The following is a 16482-nucleotide window of genomic DNA, read 5'->3' on the forward strand; positions in this document are numbered from 1 at the left end:
AAATTACTAAATTTTAGTTAAAAAATTGTTTTAAAACATGTATTGTAAATGAAAAACTTCCGTTTCTTACTTTTTCCAGAATTCTAAAATACAAAAAACAAAAGTCACTAGAAAAAATATTTTCAAATTCAGAGCTTTTAGGTATTCAATGGATATTAAATTAGACTAAGGTCCATACTTTATAATCATATTAAGCCAAACGAGTACATTTAAGATTTTTATTAATTTAATTATGATTTTAGAAGATTTATAAGACGGCAATATACACTAAATAGTAAGCATCTATTTTATTTCATCATGGCGAGCACAGTAAGTAACAGAGAAATAAAGCGAACGCACACAATAAATTCAACAAATCAAATAAATTAAAAATATGTGTCACCCTGTGCGCTAAAACTATTACAACAACAATCAAACAACCATAATTTCCATAGCAAAGTGCATCGCTTGCTACCAGGCGCCCAGAACAACGCAGTAGGCAACGCATTACCACTGAAAATACCAGCTGTTCTGCCATAAGTAGACTTCCAACAACAAAAATGGGTTCCACAATCGCATTCTTTCGCATAACAACAAACATTAGCATCAAATATCAAATCGTTCCTATGCCTAAGCCAGACTGATGCATATCATTGTACATGTATTTTGTTATTGTAAATTTAATCAAGTAAGTTCGCTTGCTGTGATCCACCTACTTGCTGCTTATGTTCGCCAGGTACATTGCATTGAATTCTTATGGGGAAAATAAATGAAGCGACTGCGATCGCATTATAAAAACAAATATGCATGATTTATATTTTGTTAGTGTGCATTGAAGTCATATATGTATGTATGTATGTATGCTCCTCTGTTGTATACCGGAGTGTGAAAATAAAAAAAGTTGCTATGAAATTCTCATAATTTTCGTAGTAAAGAGCATCGCTTGCTACCAGGCGCCCAGAACAACGCAGTAAGTGGCTCAATGTCATTGAAAATACCAGCTGTTCTGCCATAAGTAGACTTCCAACAACAAAAATGGGTTCCACAATCGCATTCTTTCGCATAACAACAAACATTAGCATCAAATATCAAATCGTTCCTATGCCTAAGCCAGACTGATGCATATCATTGTACATGTATTTTGTTATTGTAAATTTAATCAAGTAAGTTTACTTGTTGTGATCCTACTACTTGCTGGTTATGTTCGCCTGGTACACTGCATTGAATTCTTATGGGGAAAATAAATGAAGCGACTGCGATCGCATTACAAAAACAACTATAGGTGATTTATATTTTGTTAGTAGCCGTATATGTATGATTCTCTGTTGTACACATGAGTTGTGAAATAAAAAAAAAATCCTATGAAATTTCCATAATTTTCCTTGTATAGTGTGCATTTTTGCTACCAGGCGCACAAAACAGCGCAGTAGGTGTCTCAATATCACTGAGACTACCAGCTGTCCCCTTATTAATAGACTACTAACAACAAAAATGAGTTCCACAGTCGCATTCTTTCGCGTAACAACACACATTAGCATCAAATACCACATCGTTCCTATCCTAAGACAGGCTTCTGCAATTCATTGTATATGTATTTTGTTATTGTAAATTTTTGTTTCTTATTCCCAGTGATCCTAACACAAATGATCATATTGTTAACATTATTGTACATATTAATATTTTCATATTGTTTTTGCTTTCTCAACTCCTTGTATAAACATATATGAAAATCGTATAGAAAAAATACCAACAAAAAGGCAACTGGCGTTTGCTGTCTAACAGGCGCACAGGAAAAATAGGCAGCAACCATCACATGCACCATGCATTATTTTGTTGGAACAACACACATTAGTTCCAATTGTCCACGGCGTTCCTAAAATAACAAATACTAAGCACTGTTATATTTTATTATTATTGCATTCTCTGATCTTCGCGACAATAACAAGCAAGCCTGCAGTATTCTCTTCGAAGTCTTGCTGCTGCATTATTCGAACTTTAAGGAATTTTTTTTACATAATTGAGGAAGAGAAAGAGAGACTAAATAAATTTGCAGACACCAGCTGTTTATGAACGCTTGGTACATTTGATCAACAAGTACAGAGAGGAATTTAGTTTGCTGAATTTTTGTTTACTTTGTGTTTTGTTTTCTGCAGCTCAAGTGCTTTGCATTAGAGTTGCCAACCGATAGAGATACGATAATATATATTTATGGTTTTACAATGCGTTATAATAAAATTAAGTAGTTTAATATACTTCCAATTCTCAATGTCGGGAAATTTTATTTATATAAAAACAATTCGTTTTTCAAAACTACATACATTTTTTATTTAAAAAAAGAAAAAGAAAGAAAGCAAAATGTCAAAAATATTTCATAAAATTTATTGTCTATATATTAATTACATTTAAGCCGAAATATGTTCAAAATTTTAATCGTACTCGTAGCTTTCACAAGCTCTTACTACGTAAGTATTTAATGGACAATATCAGGAGATGACCAAAATATCTCATGTAAAGACCTTTGCAGATCTGTAACGGCGCGCAAAGCGAACTCGTAAATTTTTGGTATACTTGTGATTTTCAAATGGAAACGGAACTGAATGACATGAGTGAAGAATGCCGGAAAATATATAGTCAAAAAGCAGCTAAGAGCGATGTCTATGAACTTTATAAAACCGAAGCGGAAATGTTTTACAAATTCCGAAATAAATTGGTGGAATGTGAAAGCAATGGCAAAACGTGCGCTTTGAGCGATAATCAAAGTGAACTCGAAATGCCGCTGGTGAGTAAGAGGTTACGATTTGAAATAATTGACGCTTAAAAGTATGCTACAGTGAGAATACTTGGATTATATTTCTTAATATTTACTATAATTATCGAAAAAAAATATATACTTATGATATAGGTATTATATTATAATATTTTTTTTTATATTTAATTGTTATTTTTTTTCATCAATTTATCGAATTTTTGTACTACAGCTTATAGGTTATAATATCAACAAACGTATGCGTTTATATAAAGACGCCGAAATGAATCAGTGCTATGTGGAGACCAGCAATAATATTGAATTCATAAAATGTATTATCAAAATTCGCAAGAAATTATTGGCCGCGCTAAATCAGAATTGTTTCACAATGTGAGTGGTATTATTTGTATATTTATGTAAAAAAGTATTGAATCAAAATCTATGTTTTATAAAATTCTATCGATTTTTGACTCATGCCGAAAGTATTGCATTGTAAAAACAAAATTTGAAAAAAAAAATATTTAATTGCATGTGAACTTATTTTACGAAAACTCTCTTTGCATACTGTTGCATTGGACAACATCACTAAAGAGGATCACCTTAATTTTGGTTTAGTCTCTCTCACTTCGAATATTCTATGAACTTCGAATTAGGCAGCAACAAAACCTGAAAACACTGAACAACATAGCTGTGTTATTGTGCCCAAGAATGTCAAAAACAAATGTATCAGCCGGCCAGTGCATTTTTGGACAATATGCAGGAACAATAAGGAAATAGGAACACGAGTTATTTTTGCATCAAGGTCATACAACACATTGTCGCTGATATTTGTGTTTTGGTGTTGTAAACATTTTTTGTTTGTGCTAATCTCTAATGTAGTAAAAAAAGTAAAACACTGCTGGTTTTTCTGAACGCCTGATCGATTTTTTGTTCACTGCTACTTTTTGTTATTGTTACTTTTTTATTGTATGAGAATGAATATTTTTTACACGGAAGATAAGGAATGAAGAAGAGTGACGGAGTGCAATTTCATTATCAGTTAGGCCACAATGCGAGCTGTTCTGTGGTACTTTTGTTAAAGATCGTTAAATAATGTATATAATTAAAAAAAAAAAATTTAAATCAAGTATCAAAAGTTCAGGTGTCCAATGCTGGATAATAAGATAAAGTAATCTTTCAGTCCAGTGTTCTTTGGCATCACATCAGTTTTGATGGACTGTCAAAGCCATCGCTTGGAAATTGGATGGAAATCCTCTAAAGAAAAAGCTCTATATTTAAGTTGAACTGAAGTACATTGAAATCTTTTATAAAAATGGCACACCACTTTACTGTATTCTTAAATGAATTCGCTCTATTCATTAACTCGGCAGATTTGCGAAATTACTACTCTACACTTGTAGCCACTTGCAAGCGAAAATAAATAATTGCGACCACAACTATATTCAAAGGCTATATGTGTCAATGTCTCACTTATGATAACCACATTATTCACAGACGACTGTGCGTGGGTGAGCAAACGAGTTGAAATTCGTTAAAGCCAAATTGCAATCTGGCGAAAGGATACTCGTCTCATTTTATATATGCTTTGTAGCTTTGACCAACGCTTGCAATGCGTTGATAAAGAGAAAGTTAAAAGTCGTTTGATACCATTTACTATGCGTAGGTATCTCTTCTCCGCTTTCTGCAAACATGAAAGTCGTTTATGTGCAAATGTCATTGCACAGTTTTAATCTGGTTGACATCAGCGAAAACTCGTTGCTCCACAACATACATAAGAGTTGATGAATCAGGCGCTGAGCTCAGCTCTGCTACAACAGACAACTAAGACGATGACAACGACAATGACACCTTGTTAATTCAGTTTATCCCATTTGCATAGTGGCATTTTGATTTAATTATATGGTGGGTTTCTCGACTGGACAGAGCTTTGGTTTCTATTATTAAAAACGGGAGAATACGTATGTATATAAATTTTAACTCTTTCTAAGTTCTTCATGTAAGAATTTCATTTAAATTTTAAAGCTTCTTCATAACTGAAATGCTGAATGTGAGTAAATTAATGATGTTCTGACACAGATGCTCATTTATATAATTTATCTTCAAAGTTGTTGGGAACAGCAAACATTTGCAAACTCAGCTGAACACTTTTAATTTTTTTGGATCGCGGCATCTCTGAAAAGCTCTCAATGGTTGTGAGTTGTCTTACTGGTAGTGGAAATTAATATATATTTGCTTTGAGTTCGCTACTATATCTTGCACTCCTCAATTCTCTTTCAGACCAATGCTAAAAAAAAAATCCGTCCAAAAGTCCGAAAATAGTAGAAAGTAACGTTCCCATGCTTATAAAACATGACGGAAACATCAATATCATGTTTTTATACTCTCGCAACAAATGTTGCTAAAGAGAGTATTATAGTTTTGTTCACATAACGGTTGTTTGTAACACCCAAAACTAAACGAGTTAGATATAGGGTTATATATACCAAAGTGATCAGGGTGAAGAGTAGAGTTCAAATCCGAATGTCTGTCTGTCCGTCTGTGCAAGCTGTAACTTGAGTAAAAATTAAGATATCTTGATGAAACTTGGCACACTTATTTCTTGGCACCATAGGGAGGTTGCTTTCGAAAATGAGCAAAATCGGACCACTGCCACGCCCACAAAATGGCGAAAACCGAAAACACATAAAGTGCCATAAACAAAGCTATGGAAATAAAATTTGGTATGAAGGATCGGAGTATCGAAGGTCATATTTGGATGCAATTTTTTTTGGGGAAGTGGGCGTGGCCCCGCCCCCTACTAAGTTTTTTGTACATATCTCGCAAACCAATAGAGCTATATAAACCAAACTCTCTGCAGTCGTTTTTTTTAGCCACTTCCTAATACTCTCCAAAAATGAAAGAAATTGGGTTATAACCACGCCCACCTCCCATACAAAGGTTATGTTGGAAACTACTAAATTCAGTAAGGAAAACTACCAGAAACCTTAAATTGCATTAAAAAGAAGGTACAGGGCTCCACCCAAATTGGTATACAAAATTTTAAGTGGGTGTGGCTCCGCCACTCATGGGTCAAAAACCATATCTCCGAAACTACTCGACCAATATCAATGAAATTTGGTTTATAATATTTTGTTTGCATCCCAATGATATGTTGTAAAAATAGGCCAAATTCACAACCACGCCTACTTCCTATATACCTGAACTTTGAAGTCGACCTGAATCGTTTACTTTACAATATATAAAGTAAGCACTAGTGAAGATATCGATGCAGAACTTTGCACAAATACTATGTTAATAGTGTGGCAGCCTCATTCTAAAAATCGCCGAAATCGGACCATAGGTTCTTAAGGCCCCATATATCGAACACGAGGACCTCGGTGCTTCTAACCTAATATTATGGTTTCCAACTTTCAATGGACTTTATACAATATATATGACGAATATGTGGGTCAAATTGTGTATTATATAATATAAATAAAGTTAAATAAATAAATTGCGAGAGTATAAAATGTTCGGTTACACCCGAGCTTAGCCCTTCCTTACTTGTTTTTTTTATACTCTCGCAACAAAAGTTGCTAAGAGAGTATTATAGTTTTGTCCACATAACGGTTGTTTGTAAGTCATAAAACTAAACGAGTTAGATATAGGGTTATGTATACCAAAGTGATCAGGGTGACGAGTAAAGTTAAAATCCGGATGTCTGTCTGTCCGTCCGTCCGTCCGTCTGTCCGTCCGTGCAAGCTGTAACTTGAGTAAAAATTGAGATATCTTAATGAAACTTGGAACCATAGGAAGGTTAAGTTCGAAGACTGGCGGAATCGGACCACTGCCACGCCCACAAAATGGCGATAACCAAAAACACATAAAGAGCTATAACTAAGCCATAAATAAAGTTATGAAAATAAAATTTGGAACATAAGATCGCATTAGGGAGGGGCACACTTGAATGTAATTTGTATGGAAAAGTGGGCGTGACCCCGCCCCCAAATAGGTTTTTTTGTATATATCGTACAAACCAATAAAGCAATATATACAGTCCAAAAATGAAAGAAATCGGATAATAACCATGCCCACCTCCCATACAAAGGTTAGGTTGAAAATTACTAAAAGTGGGTTAACAAACTAACGAAAAACGACGCCCACTTATGGGTCAAAAACCATATCTCAAGAACTACTCGCCAGATTTCAATGAAATTCGGTATATACTATTTTCTTGACACCCTGATGACACTGGTGATATGGGCGAAATTGGTTCACAACTACGCCTACTTCCCATATAACTCAATTTTGAATCCTTCTGATTCGTTCACTTTATAATGTATACATAAGGAACCGATAAAGATAGCGAAATAAAACTTTACACAAATACTGTATTTGAGCTGTGACATCACTTGTGGAAATATTGTCAAAATCGAACCAAGGCCCCTGACATCAAACATGAAGAACTCAGTGTCTAAGGGTAATTTTCACCGAAAAGATAGGTAAATCTCTAAATAAATTGCGAGAGCTTAAAATGTTCGGTTGCACCCGAACTTAGCCTTTCCTTACTTGTTTTTTTTTTTTTTGATCAAACTAATGATCGCTATACATATTTAGACTATCTATACAAAACCGAGTTAATACAATCGAGTGGAACGATCCCGGTTTCAAAGATAGCATAGACCAAATTTAAGCGGGATCGTCCTTAAGACGATGTTTCCAGTTCTTCCAAAATATTTCTGTAATGAAAAGATGAGACGGAGACAACCTTAAGTTCTAGAGACCTATATTTGTTGGATAGTATCAAAGATCCCATATACATATATATAGAAGAAGAAATTTTTGTTTCGTTCTGTTAATGAATTCAGCAAAAAGAAAGGTCAAATAACGAAAACACTTCTACAAAAATTTAAATACATAAAATGAATATAATGCTTCACTGAAAAGTTTTCTAGTTTTTCATAGCCTTAGATTTAGGCGACTGCTTTCGGAACTACAATACATACAAACTGTGTCAAGTGTGTCAAGAGTTTTAAACACCTTGAATTTCGAAATAGTTTATCTTTTGAATGTCAACTTTGTTTCTCATAGCACTGCAAGTGTCAAAATAAATTTCAAACTTCCTCGCAGACGTGAAAGGTGATATATGTACATATGTATATGTAAACCACAAATTCACCGCAGCTACGCACGTATTTATTGGCCCATATCATGGGTTATATATTTTCAACGCAACGCATTTGTTTACACTCACCTGTACAATTGGGTATCCTTGTCGGCGTAGACGTGATATAACGGCACCTTGCTGTCCTCCACATAACTCTCGCGCACCTTGAAAACGAACAACGTTGGAAAACACACAATCGGCGATACAATGAAGGAGAATACAATCGCTTCGGTGCAATGTGACAGCAGAAAGGCAGCAAAACGGCCATGCGGATGTCTGAAAAAGAGAGTAGGAAAAAGTTTGCTACACAAATAAAAAAAAAACAGCGAAAGGAAGGCCGGAAGCGTTAAAAGCAGTTTACAAATAAAAACCATTAAAACCAATTGGTAGATCGAATTTAAAGAAAAATGGAAAACATAGTAAGATAATCGTAAATCGAATGAAAGGGGAGAGAATTTCAAAATTTTGTTAAAATATTTTTTTACTTGCCAGCATTCTCGAAAACTATTATTTTTTATTCGAGGAAAAAAATTTTTAATTACAACTACTTATAACTTGTACGTTGCACAAACTACATAACTAAGTGCTTTAGCTACTAAGAATGAAAGAAAATTTAGAAATTTTGTTTTTAATTATGAATACAGTTATTGTAATTTGAGGAAAATATATATATTTAAAAGCATGTATTTACCATTTCTGGAATTATGTTTAAATAATGCGATTTTGGTTACTGAAAGTATATGAAATTCGATCTATTATTTCCATTACTTTTAACGTAAACGCAAAGAGAGGGATATGCCGAGATTCTTGGAAGCGAAAAAATAAATTTTTTTTTCAACATTAGAGACCCCTGTATATATGTACATATCAATCTTCATTTCGCGCAAAACTTTACTATTTCATAAATCCAGAATTTTCCAGAGAATTCCATTTGAATAAGCATTTAAGTAAATAAAAATTCTCATATCTCTTGCTCTTCTATTGCACCCCGACCTTGTACCAAAGTGTTGTGTATTGGTTTATGTTTCCAATCAATTCGTACTAAGAAATGTTTTGCAGCTGTAATTATGATTAACCATAGAAATTTTGACCTTGTAGTTTTCAAATTTCCCAGCAACATATTTAGCGATTTGTATAAATGCATAGCGAGAAAATTGCAATGACCAACTGCTATTCGATTAAATTGTAATTGATGAATCAATCTGTATGGATTTAACAGCAGAAAATCTGAGTAATAAATGATGTGATGATTACCATATGTGTATGTACATGTGAAGTACATACATATGTATATACATACTTGTGGACAGCAATCAGCGGGATCAATGGGTGATTTTTACATTATAGCCTTTGAGTTTGTTAGAAACTCCTACACATGACCAACAACCTATATATGTACTGACATTATGCATACAGGCATATTTACATACCAAAATGTTTGCATAAATATATAAAATAACATATTTACGATATATATTTTCATATGTACATATGTAGACTTGAACATCTAGCATTTATTTATTTATTCTATTTTGTTGTCTGTATTTATACTTATTTAAATAATTGCGTCTGGACCGGGATAATCGTAAGCATACACATGCGTGGGCTTTTGAATATGAAATGTTGTTTAAATTATAAATGCATGTTGAATGCTCTCAAATTAAAGGCGAAATAATTTGGACAAAATTAAATTCCCTAAACTTAACATTCGGCATGTGGAATGAATGAAAATCAAATCTTACTCTGCAATATAATAATATTATTTCTATTAAAAGGTAGGATATAACCGAACATTTTATACTCTCGCAATTTATTGAAGAAATTTTATTTACATAACACACAAATTTACCCATAAATTCGGCATAAAGTCCAATAGAATAACGAAAATCATCATATATAGTATATGAGGGCTGAGGAAATTCCTGAACCGATTTTATTCATTTTCACCAACAAGGTGCACTATATCCCAGACTATACGCTCACTTAATTTTGCTAAGATATCTCACATATTAACCGATTTATGAGGTATTAAACCCAACGTACTTTTGAAAAACCTATAATTAGGTATATCGGAGCTAGGAGATGTTATGACCCGATTTTAATAACTTTTGGAACAGAACACTATTAGAAGAAAACAATTTCCTCTGAATTACATTAAATTATCTAAGAGATTTACCCATATTTTCGGTTAAAATTTACCTTAGGCGATAAGTTCAACAAGTTCGATATCCGGGGCATTGAAAAGTTATAGTCCGATTTCGACAATTTTTTCACAAGTGTTTTAACTCGCTTTGTATTCAATTAAAAATGAATGTATTAGGTTTACAACCGTTTTTTTTTTAATTTAAGTTTATTTTTTTGTATAAAAACGGTTACAAAAATGTTAGATCGATATAAAACGATTTAATCGATATAATCGACCAGTGCTTGACCCTAGATACAGCTATTGGAAAACGGTGGAAGCAAAGTTGTAGACAAGATTTCTCTATTGAACAATTAACTCATGTGCATCTGCTTAGCATTATAAAATTTGAAAACCCAAAAACCTTAATTTAAAAAAAATCAAGGGACATTGCCATCTACATACATATCTACGTCTACTAAATTGAAAGTTTACGCAGTTTAATAATGATTGCATTATGCAAACTTTACGAAAGTTGGTCAAACAGGTTGCTTGGTGACCTTTATTCTTCCACTGCCAGAATAAAGGACAATGTGAGGCAAGTTAATTGCGTACAATTGGTTGACCTTTTCTTTTCTAATATAATTGAAATTAATTTGCTTGAGTATTGAATTAAGGTGTACCTTTTAGTTGAACACAGACTTTGATTACCAAAAATATTTTGTTTTCCGTAATATTTGTCTTGGGAGCTTAGTGTTACCCAGTGGCAACATGATTAAAATGCTAACTTTCTGCTGACATGCTACCTGCCTAAGGGATAAATATTTTGTGTGCTTCAAACGATAACGACGACGAGTTATTTGACGACATAGTCATGTTGCCTGCTATATAAAAGCCGATACTACTAAGTAATTACAACTAAGTACACAGATATGGTCTAAAGTACAATTTTAAAATTAGAAAAAAAGTATTCAAAAATGCAGCTTCAGCAAAAAAAAAATAAAAATAAAAATAAGTAAGAAAACCAAAAACAAATACTACAGGAGCACATGACACTCATTTGTAAAAGGACAAGCATTGTATTAACTAAATCACACTCATGTGAAGGCAAAAGAAAAAGAGTGCAAAAAGCAAAAACTATTTACAGCTTATATAATAAAAAAGGTCATGTGTACCCAAGGCAATTAATTGTCAACACACACACACATATACCTTATTGCCACATAACGCCATATTGCCAAAGTCACCGTCAGTCCAATGGATATGGTGTGCAGCACCTGTGTGAAATGCATGTGAAAAAGGACGAAGACCGCCCAGGCATAACTGAAATCCTTTTCGCCTGAAAGCAAACACACATATGTATATATTTATAAGCATAATTATTTCATAACAAACAAGTGATTAATGCAAATTCATTTCAGTCTCATTACTAAGTATGTAGCATATACTAAGTGCCTTGCAGGTTGTTAAAATGTAATTGAAGTAAGGTGTTCAATGGTGGTGGAGCATGAAAATTTCATTGCCACAAGGTATCCTTTAATTTGCACTTGTAATTACAACGTATTTGTATATGGTAAATATTTAATAAAATGTGTATAGACTGTAATTACTCCTACCTGGTTTCATGTAGATATACTGATAGGAAGCGAATGGTATATACTCGATCATCACAAACATATCTGCTATCGCCAGCCATTTGAGTATTTTATTAATTGGTGCTTTGGCCATATCCTTTTTGGTTAGCACGATTATATTCAGGATGTTCGCAATTGTGCCGAATATACAGATCTGTGGATAATGATAATGAAAGAATTATGTGAAAAGGAATCTTAATAAAAGAGAAAAATAATAAAACAGCAAGTTGGAAGATATTAAGTTCTGATAAACCGAATATCATAGAGCTTTGCACAATTTAGAGAATATAAAAGGTATTAAAACTAAGTATGTATTTAGAACACTTATGGACATTTGTTGACGTTATATTATTTATAGAATTTGACGCTTTATTTACAATTTTCTTTATCTATACTAGTATTATAAAGAGAAAAGATTTGTATGTATGTTTGTAATGAATAAACTCAAAAACTACTGTGCCGATTTCAAAAATTCTTTCACCATTCGAAAGCTACATATACTCCGAGTAACATAGCCTAAATTTATTGCTGGAATCTCAACTTTCTGGAAATAGTCCCCAGGTGAGGGTATCAAAAAGACTCCATGATGGAGATTCTTAATCTGAAACTGAAAATCGTCTTGCAAGTCATTCTCTTCGCATCGCAATCGCGTGCCAGAGAGTGGGTTAACGAGCGCTCGCAGCTGCTTGCTGAAAAAAATTTCAAAACCTTCCAAGTACGCGCTTGATAGTCGAGTACGGAGCGTGTGCAGCGACCATAGTTTCGACATCTCTTTGGTCTCTGGTGTATATCAGTGGATCCAAGATTTGTCGTCCATCAAACAATAATCGAAACACCAGATGTTTCCATTTTTCTAAATTCCGCGAATACAGCGGCTTCTTCCATATGTGAAAACTACCAGCCCAATTCGAAAAGCAGACTGTAGCCGTTTCTGAGAATATTCTAATCTATGTACTTATGGGATCGCCCTCGTATTTTATTATATTTTAATATCGGTTACACTAACGTACTACAACACACATTAACTTTTATTGAGACATCTAAGTTTTTGCTGGAGTCTTCTTTCAGACGGTTGGACAGACATATTCACATGACTCATATGCTACAATTAAAAATAGTTTAACGATTTATAAATAATTGTATTCGACTGTGATTTTGAGTTATGCGTTATGAGAGACTCGAGAGTGAGAAGCGGGCAAAATCCGAATGCCTAGAATATCTACGGTAGCGTACGGTAGAAGTGGGCGGTAGAAGCTGTGATGACTGTTCATTTACATTAAAAACTCATAAGATAGGTAACTCGGCTCTCTCCGTCTACGGGTTTACGTCGTTCACTGTTTGAACTATTATGACGGTGACTCACTATCGTGTGACTTTTTTAACCTGATGCTGGAGAAAATAAAACGAGCTGCAGAGCTAAATAGAGAAGGTACAATCTTATATAAGAGTGTACAGCTGCTGGCTGATGCAGAAGCATGGCCGATGTCAACATCCGATGAGACGGCACTAGGAGTTTTCGAGAGAAAGGTTTTGCGGAAGATTTATGGTCCCTTAAATATTAGCAACTGCGAACACCGCAGACAATGGAATGATGAACTGTAAGTGTTATTCGACGACATAGCCATAGTTCAGCGAATAAAAAGACAGCGGTTACGCTGGTTAGGTCATGTTTTCCGCATGGACGAAAGTGCTCCTGCTCTGAAAATGTTCGATGCAGTACTCGCTGGTGGAAGCCGAGGAAAAGGGAGACCTCCACTCCGATGGAAGGACCTGGCTTCACTTGGTATTACCAATTGGTGCCAAACTGCCAAAAGAAGAGATGCGTGGCGCGCTGTTGTGGACTCGGCTATAACCGCGTAAGCGGTATCTAGGCCAGTCAAGAAGAAGAATGACGGGAAATTATTTAAGGTATGAAAATATTATTTGCGTGTTGGTCGATAGTTTGGCGTCTCGATTTTTCTATTAAACAAAATTTATTGGTTTAATACTCTGTTAAATCTATAGTTTCGACATGTTCCCGAAAAATGCTATAAAAATTAATAAATTCAATATTCTGTTTATTTAATAACACACTGAATTATATAATAAATAAAAGAGAACACAAAAAGTAGCTATGTATGTCGAAATTCACCACGAATAAATAAATGAGATTCTCTTCCACGTCATTTATTCTGATATCTAAACGCCAACAAAAAGTGCCGCAATACATACAAAAACACACACACATGTATATACACATAAATAAATAATACTCTAGTGTTTTTGCGGTATTTGGCCATTTGCTGTAATTAGCATCATTAGTGCCACTTTCCGGTGGTATTAACCTTTTTGTGAATATTCGCTCTTTTTGTTATTATCATACAAATGTGCTCACCTACATGAGTACATTTGTACTGTTATCTATATGGGAAAAGTGTAATTTAACTGGTATGGCCTGCAGTAATAGTTTGGCTCTTTAAATCCTCCCCTTGAAATATGTAAATATCAGCGGTGTAATTAAATTATGTGTGTGTGTGTGTGTGTGTGTACATGTGTTGGCATTAGTATTTATGATGTCATTAAACTAGATAAACATTATGTGGCGTGTGTACACAAGTTATTTGCCCATTTTGGTCATTTATCGGCTTTCGTCTACTTCTCTCACTGCAATTCAACTCAATTAAAATGTAAGTTAATCTCTGAACATAAATGACTTTTCGTCGACCATGTGTGTGTAATACATGTATATGGCATGGATCCCTGTGAAGTGTGTACAAATAAATTTCGAGTAGAAGTTTTAGCAAAATTATGCAATGCGTTGTGGATGCTAAACTGGAGTGTTTATTTACAGTGTGTTCTGAAGCCTAACATAGACCTAGTAAAAGGAATGTCATTATTTTATGCATTAAATTTAAGATTATTCTTAGCATTGTTGGAATGGTCCGATTGAGATCAAATATACACTGCTTTGTTCGATAACTTGTTGACATTTTGAAGATAGTTTTGCACTTATTGGCTAAAATCGATTTTCACAAGCTTCTCTTGGGCAAACTTTTTCCCTAGCAAAAATGATTAACCATGGACCAGGTAATAAACACTTGGTGTCAGGTACAGACTCATGAGGTGGATACATAAAAACATCATCACCAAGCTCTTGGCGCTTTTGGCTTGGAACTATTGACTGGCGTTGCCTCGATGGAACACAACTCCTCTCATATTGACAAAACTGATAGTTTTAGCTTGATTGCTTCCTTCAGACGTTCCAATTGTTGGCAGTACAGTTGCGAATTGTAGGTTTTGTTTGTTTTTGGTTCTGTTTCCCGCTCATAGTAAACGATTCCCTACTAATCCCACCCAACACCTAATAAAACTGGACTACCGTTCGCGCTGCCTTATCGTGATTCAACCACGTCCGTTTACGTATGACGTTGTCGTAAGGGATCCATATTATTAGGTCTACAAAAAAAAAAAAAAAAAAAAAACGACGGAAGCAAAGTTGTAGACCTAATACATTAGCAGTATTAATCAGCTTCTGAAATGGTTCGTTCTTTGTGATTCAGGAGCGTCTATGATCCATTATTAAAATGGTCCCAAATGGCCTTTGTACAATGCCTAGCTTGTGCAATCAATATAGTGCTTACATGACGGTCGGAGGATCATATTTTCGACAATCGGCTTTCCAGTTCGTTTCCTTACTTTCCTTCTTGACGGCACGAACCTCTACATACATATATGGATTTTAAAAAAGTCTCGGGATTAAATTGTCATAATCTCTATTTCTAAAATTCTTCGGTGCAATTTTTGTTTCCGATACACATGAAAAAATTATAATTTATTTAACAACACCTAGTCGAAGGTATTCCTCACTTCATTTCTACCATGAAAAATCTTCTCATAAAACATATAAATGATTTCGAGTCTACTTAAAACTAGTAAGATCATCTTTTTGCAGGAGAACATCATAAATACGTGGAGAAATTCAGACAAAAATATTGCCAAGGTGAAAGTGTTCATTAAATAAGTATGTGGTGGAGGAGGCGGATGTAGCTTCAACTGTCGTAAAACTTCCCATATACATCATTAGTTTAATTAAATATCATTATAAGACAGCAACGCGTAATGTTTCCGCATTAAAAAGAAAATATTTCAGAAAGAAAAATATATATGTATGAAGCACAGAAATGTGATAAACTGCCACCGACATTGAGCCATTTCGCTACTGCTGACTTTCATTAAATGACAGCTGATCTTAATTTTTAAAGCAGGCGTATTAATATTATTTACGCAAACAGCCGTTGGCTGTGGCGATAAGTCAGAGCATGCGTTGTAACAAAGTTTCAAGGATTTATGGCAAGTCCACAACACAGCAACATGGTATTAAAGAAGACAGTGGGACTAACACAATGAATGACACACACACCAAAAACAACTCGCTTATACTACATATATATATATATATATATAAATATGTATATATAATACAATAATAAAAAAAGTAAAACGACCAATTTACGGGCAATGTGGTCATTGTTATTGCAACATTATTTCGCACATTTGCATACACAAACACACCTAAAGAAGACTCAGCTTTAGCTGAATGTACATATACTTTCGAGTATTTCGAGTGCCAGTTGGTGGTGGTGTGAGCATTCAAATTGAGTGAGCGTATACTTTTTTGTTTTGTTTATTTGCTTGTTTATGATTTTTGTTTACGTGTGTGTATTACACAGCCACCATCGCGGTCTGAAAGCTCAATATTTACCAACCAACGCCTACACAAACGCCAACAACAATAATAAGTACACGATTTTCACCAAAGCGAACATTTTATTTGCGCAATTATTGTGCCTTATTAAGCGTGCTGTTACTACCCTCC

General features: G+C 34.2%; 3 protein-coding genes across 21 annotated transcripts in view; 2 read left to right on the plus strand and 1 right to left on the minus strand.

The window, feature by feature from the left end:
- The window catches only part of LOC105218911 (Bardet-Biedl syndrome 4 protein homolog), a 47341-nt gene extending 46560 nt beyond the window's left edge, over nucleotides 1–781 (plus strand). Inside the window, exons 13-15 of one of the 2 annotated variants that reach the window (XR_008471979.1) lie at nucleotides 80–170; nucleotides 243–309; nucleotides 435–781. The gene's annotated coding sequence lies outside the window, so the exon portion shown is untranslated. Of the gene's footprint in view, nucleotides 1–79; nucleotides 171–242 lie in introns of both variants that reach the window. The other variant, XR_008471978.1, reaches the window with a different exon arrangement.
- The window catches only part of LOC105218914 (G-protein coupled receptor dmsr-1), a 463512-nt gene that overhangs the window by 4124 nt on the left and 442906 nt on the right, over nucleotides 1–16482 (minus strand). For all 15 annotated transcript variants that reach the window (XM_054234674.1, XM_054234670.1, XM_054234668.1 and 12 more), the window contains 3 exons: nucleotides 11610–11781; nucleotides 11206–11332; nucleotides 7959–8147 (listed from right to left, as the gene is read on the minus strand). In XM_054234674.1, coding sequence (XP_054090649.1) covers nucleotides 7959–8147; nucleotides 11206–11332; nucleotides 11610–11781 — 488 coding nt within the window. The remainder of the gene's footprint in view (nucleotides 1–7958; nucleotides 8148–11205; nucleotides 11333–11609; nucleotides 11782–16482) is intronic.
- LOC105218913 (uncharacterized) overlaps nucleotides 2278–16482 on the plus strand; it is a 44543-nt gene continuing 30338 nt past the window's right edge. For 2 of the 4 annotated variants that reach the window (XM_029044662.2, XM_054234693.1), the window contains exons 1-3: nucleotides 2278–2441; nucleotides 2504–2758; nucleotides 2958–3115. In XM_029044662.2, the coding sequence (XP_028900495.2) occupies nucleotides 2394–2441; nucleotides 2504–2758; nucleotides 2958–3115 (461 nt within the window). In that variant the 5' untranslated portion in view covers nucleotides 2278–2393. Of the gene's footprint in view, nucleotides 2442–2503; nucleotides 2882–2957; nucleotides 3116–16482 lie in introns of those variants that run through there. The other 2 variants (XM_029044664.2, XM_054234694.1) reach the window with 2 other exon arrangements.

The sequence above is a fragment of the Zeugodacus cucurbitae genome, chromosome 6 (assembly GCF_028554725.1).
Source record: "Zeugodacus cucurbitae isolate PBARC_wt_2022May chromosome 6, idZeuCucr1.2, whole genome shotgun sequence".
Lineage (NCBI taxonomy): Eukaryota > Metazoa > Arthropoda > Insecta > Diptera > Tephritidae > Zeugodacus > Zeugodacus cucurbitae.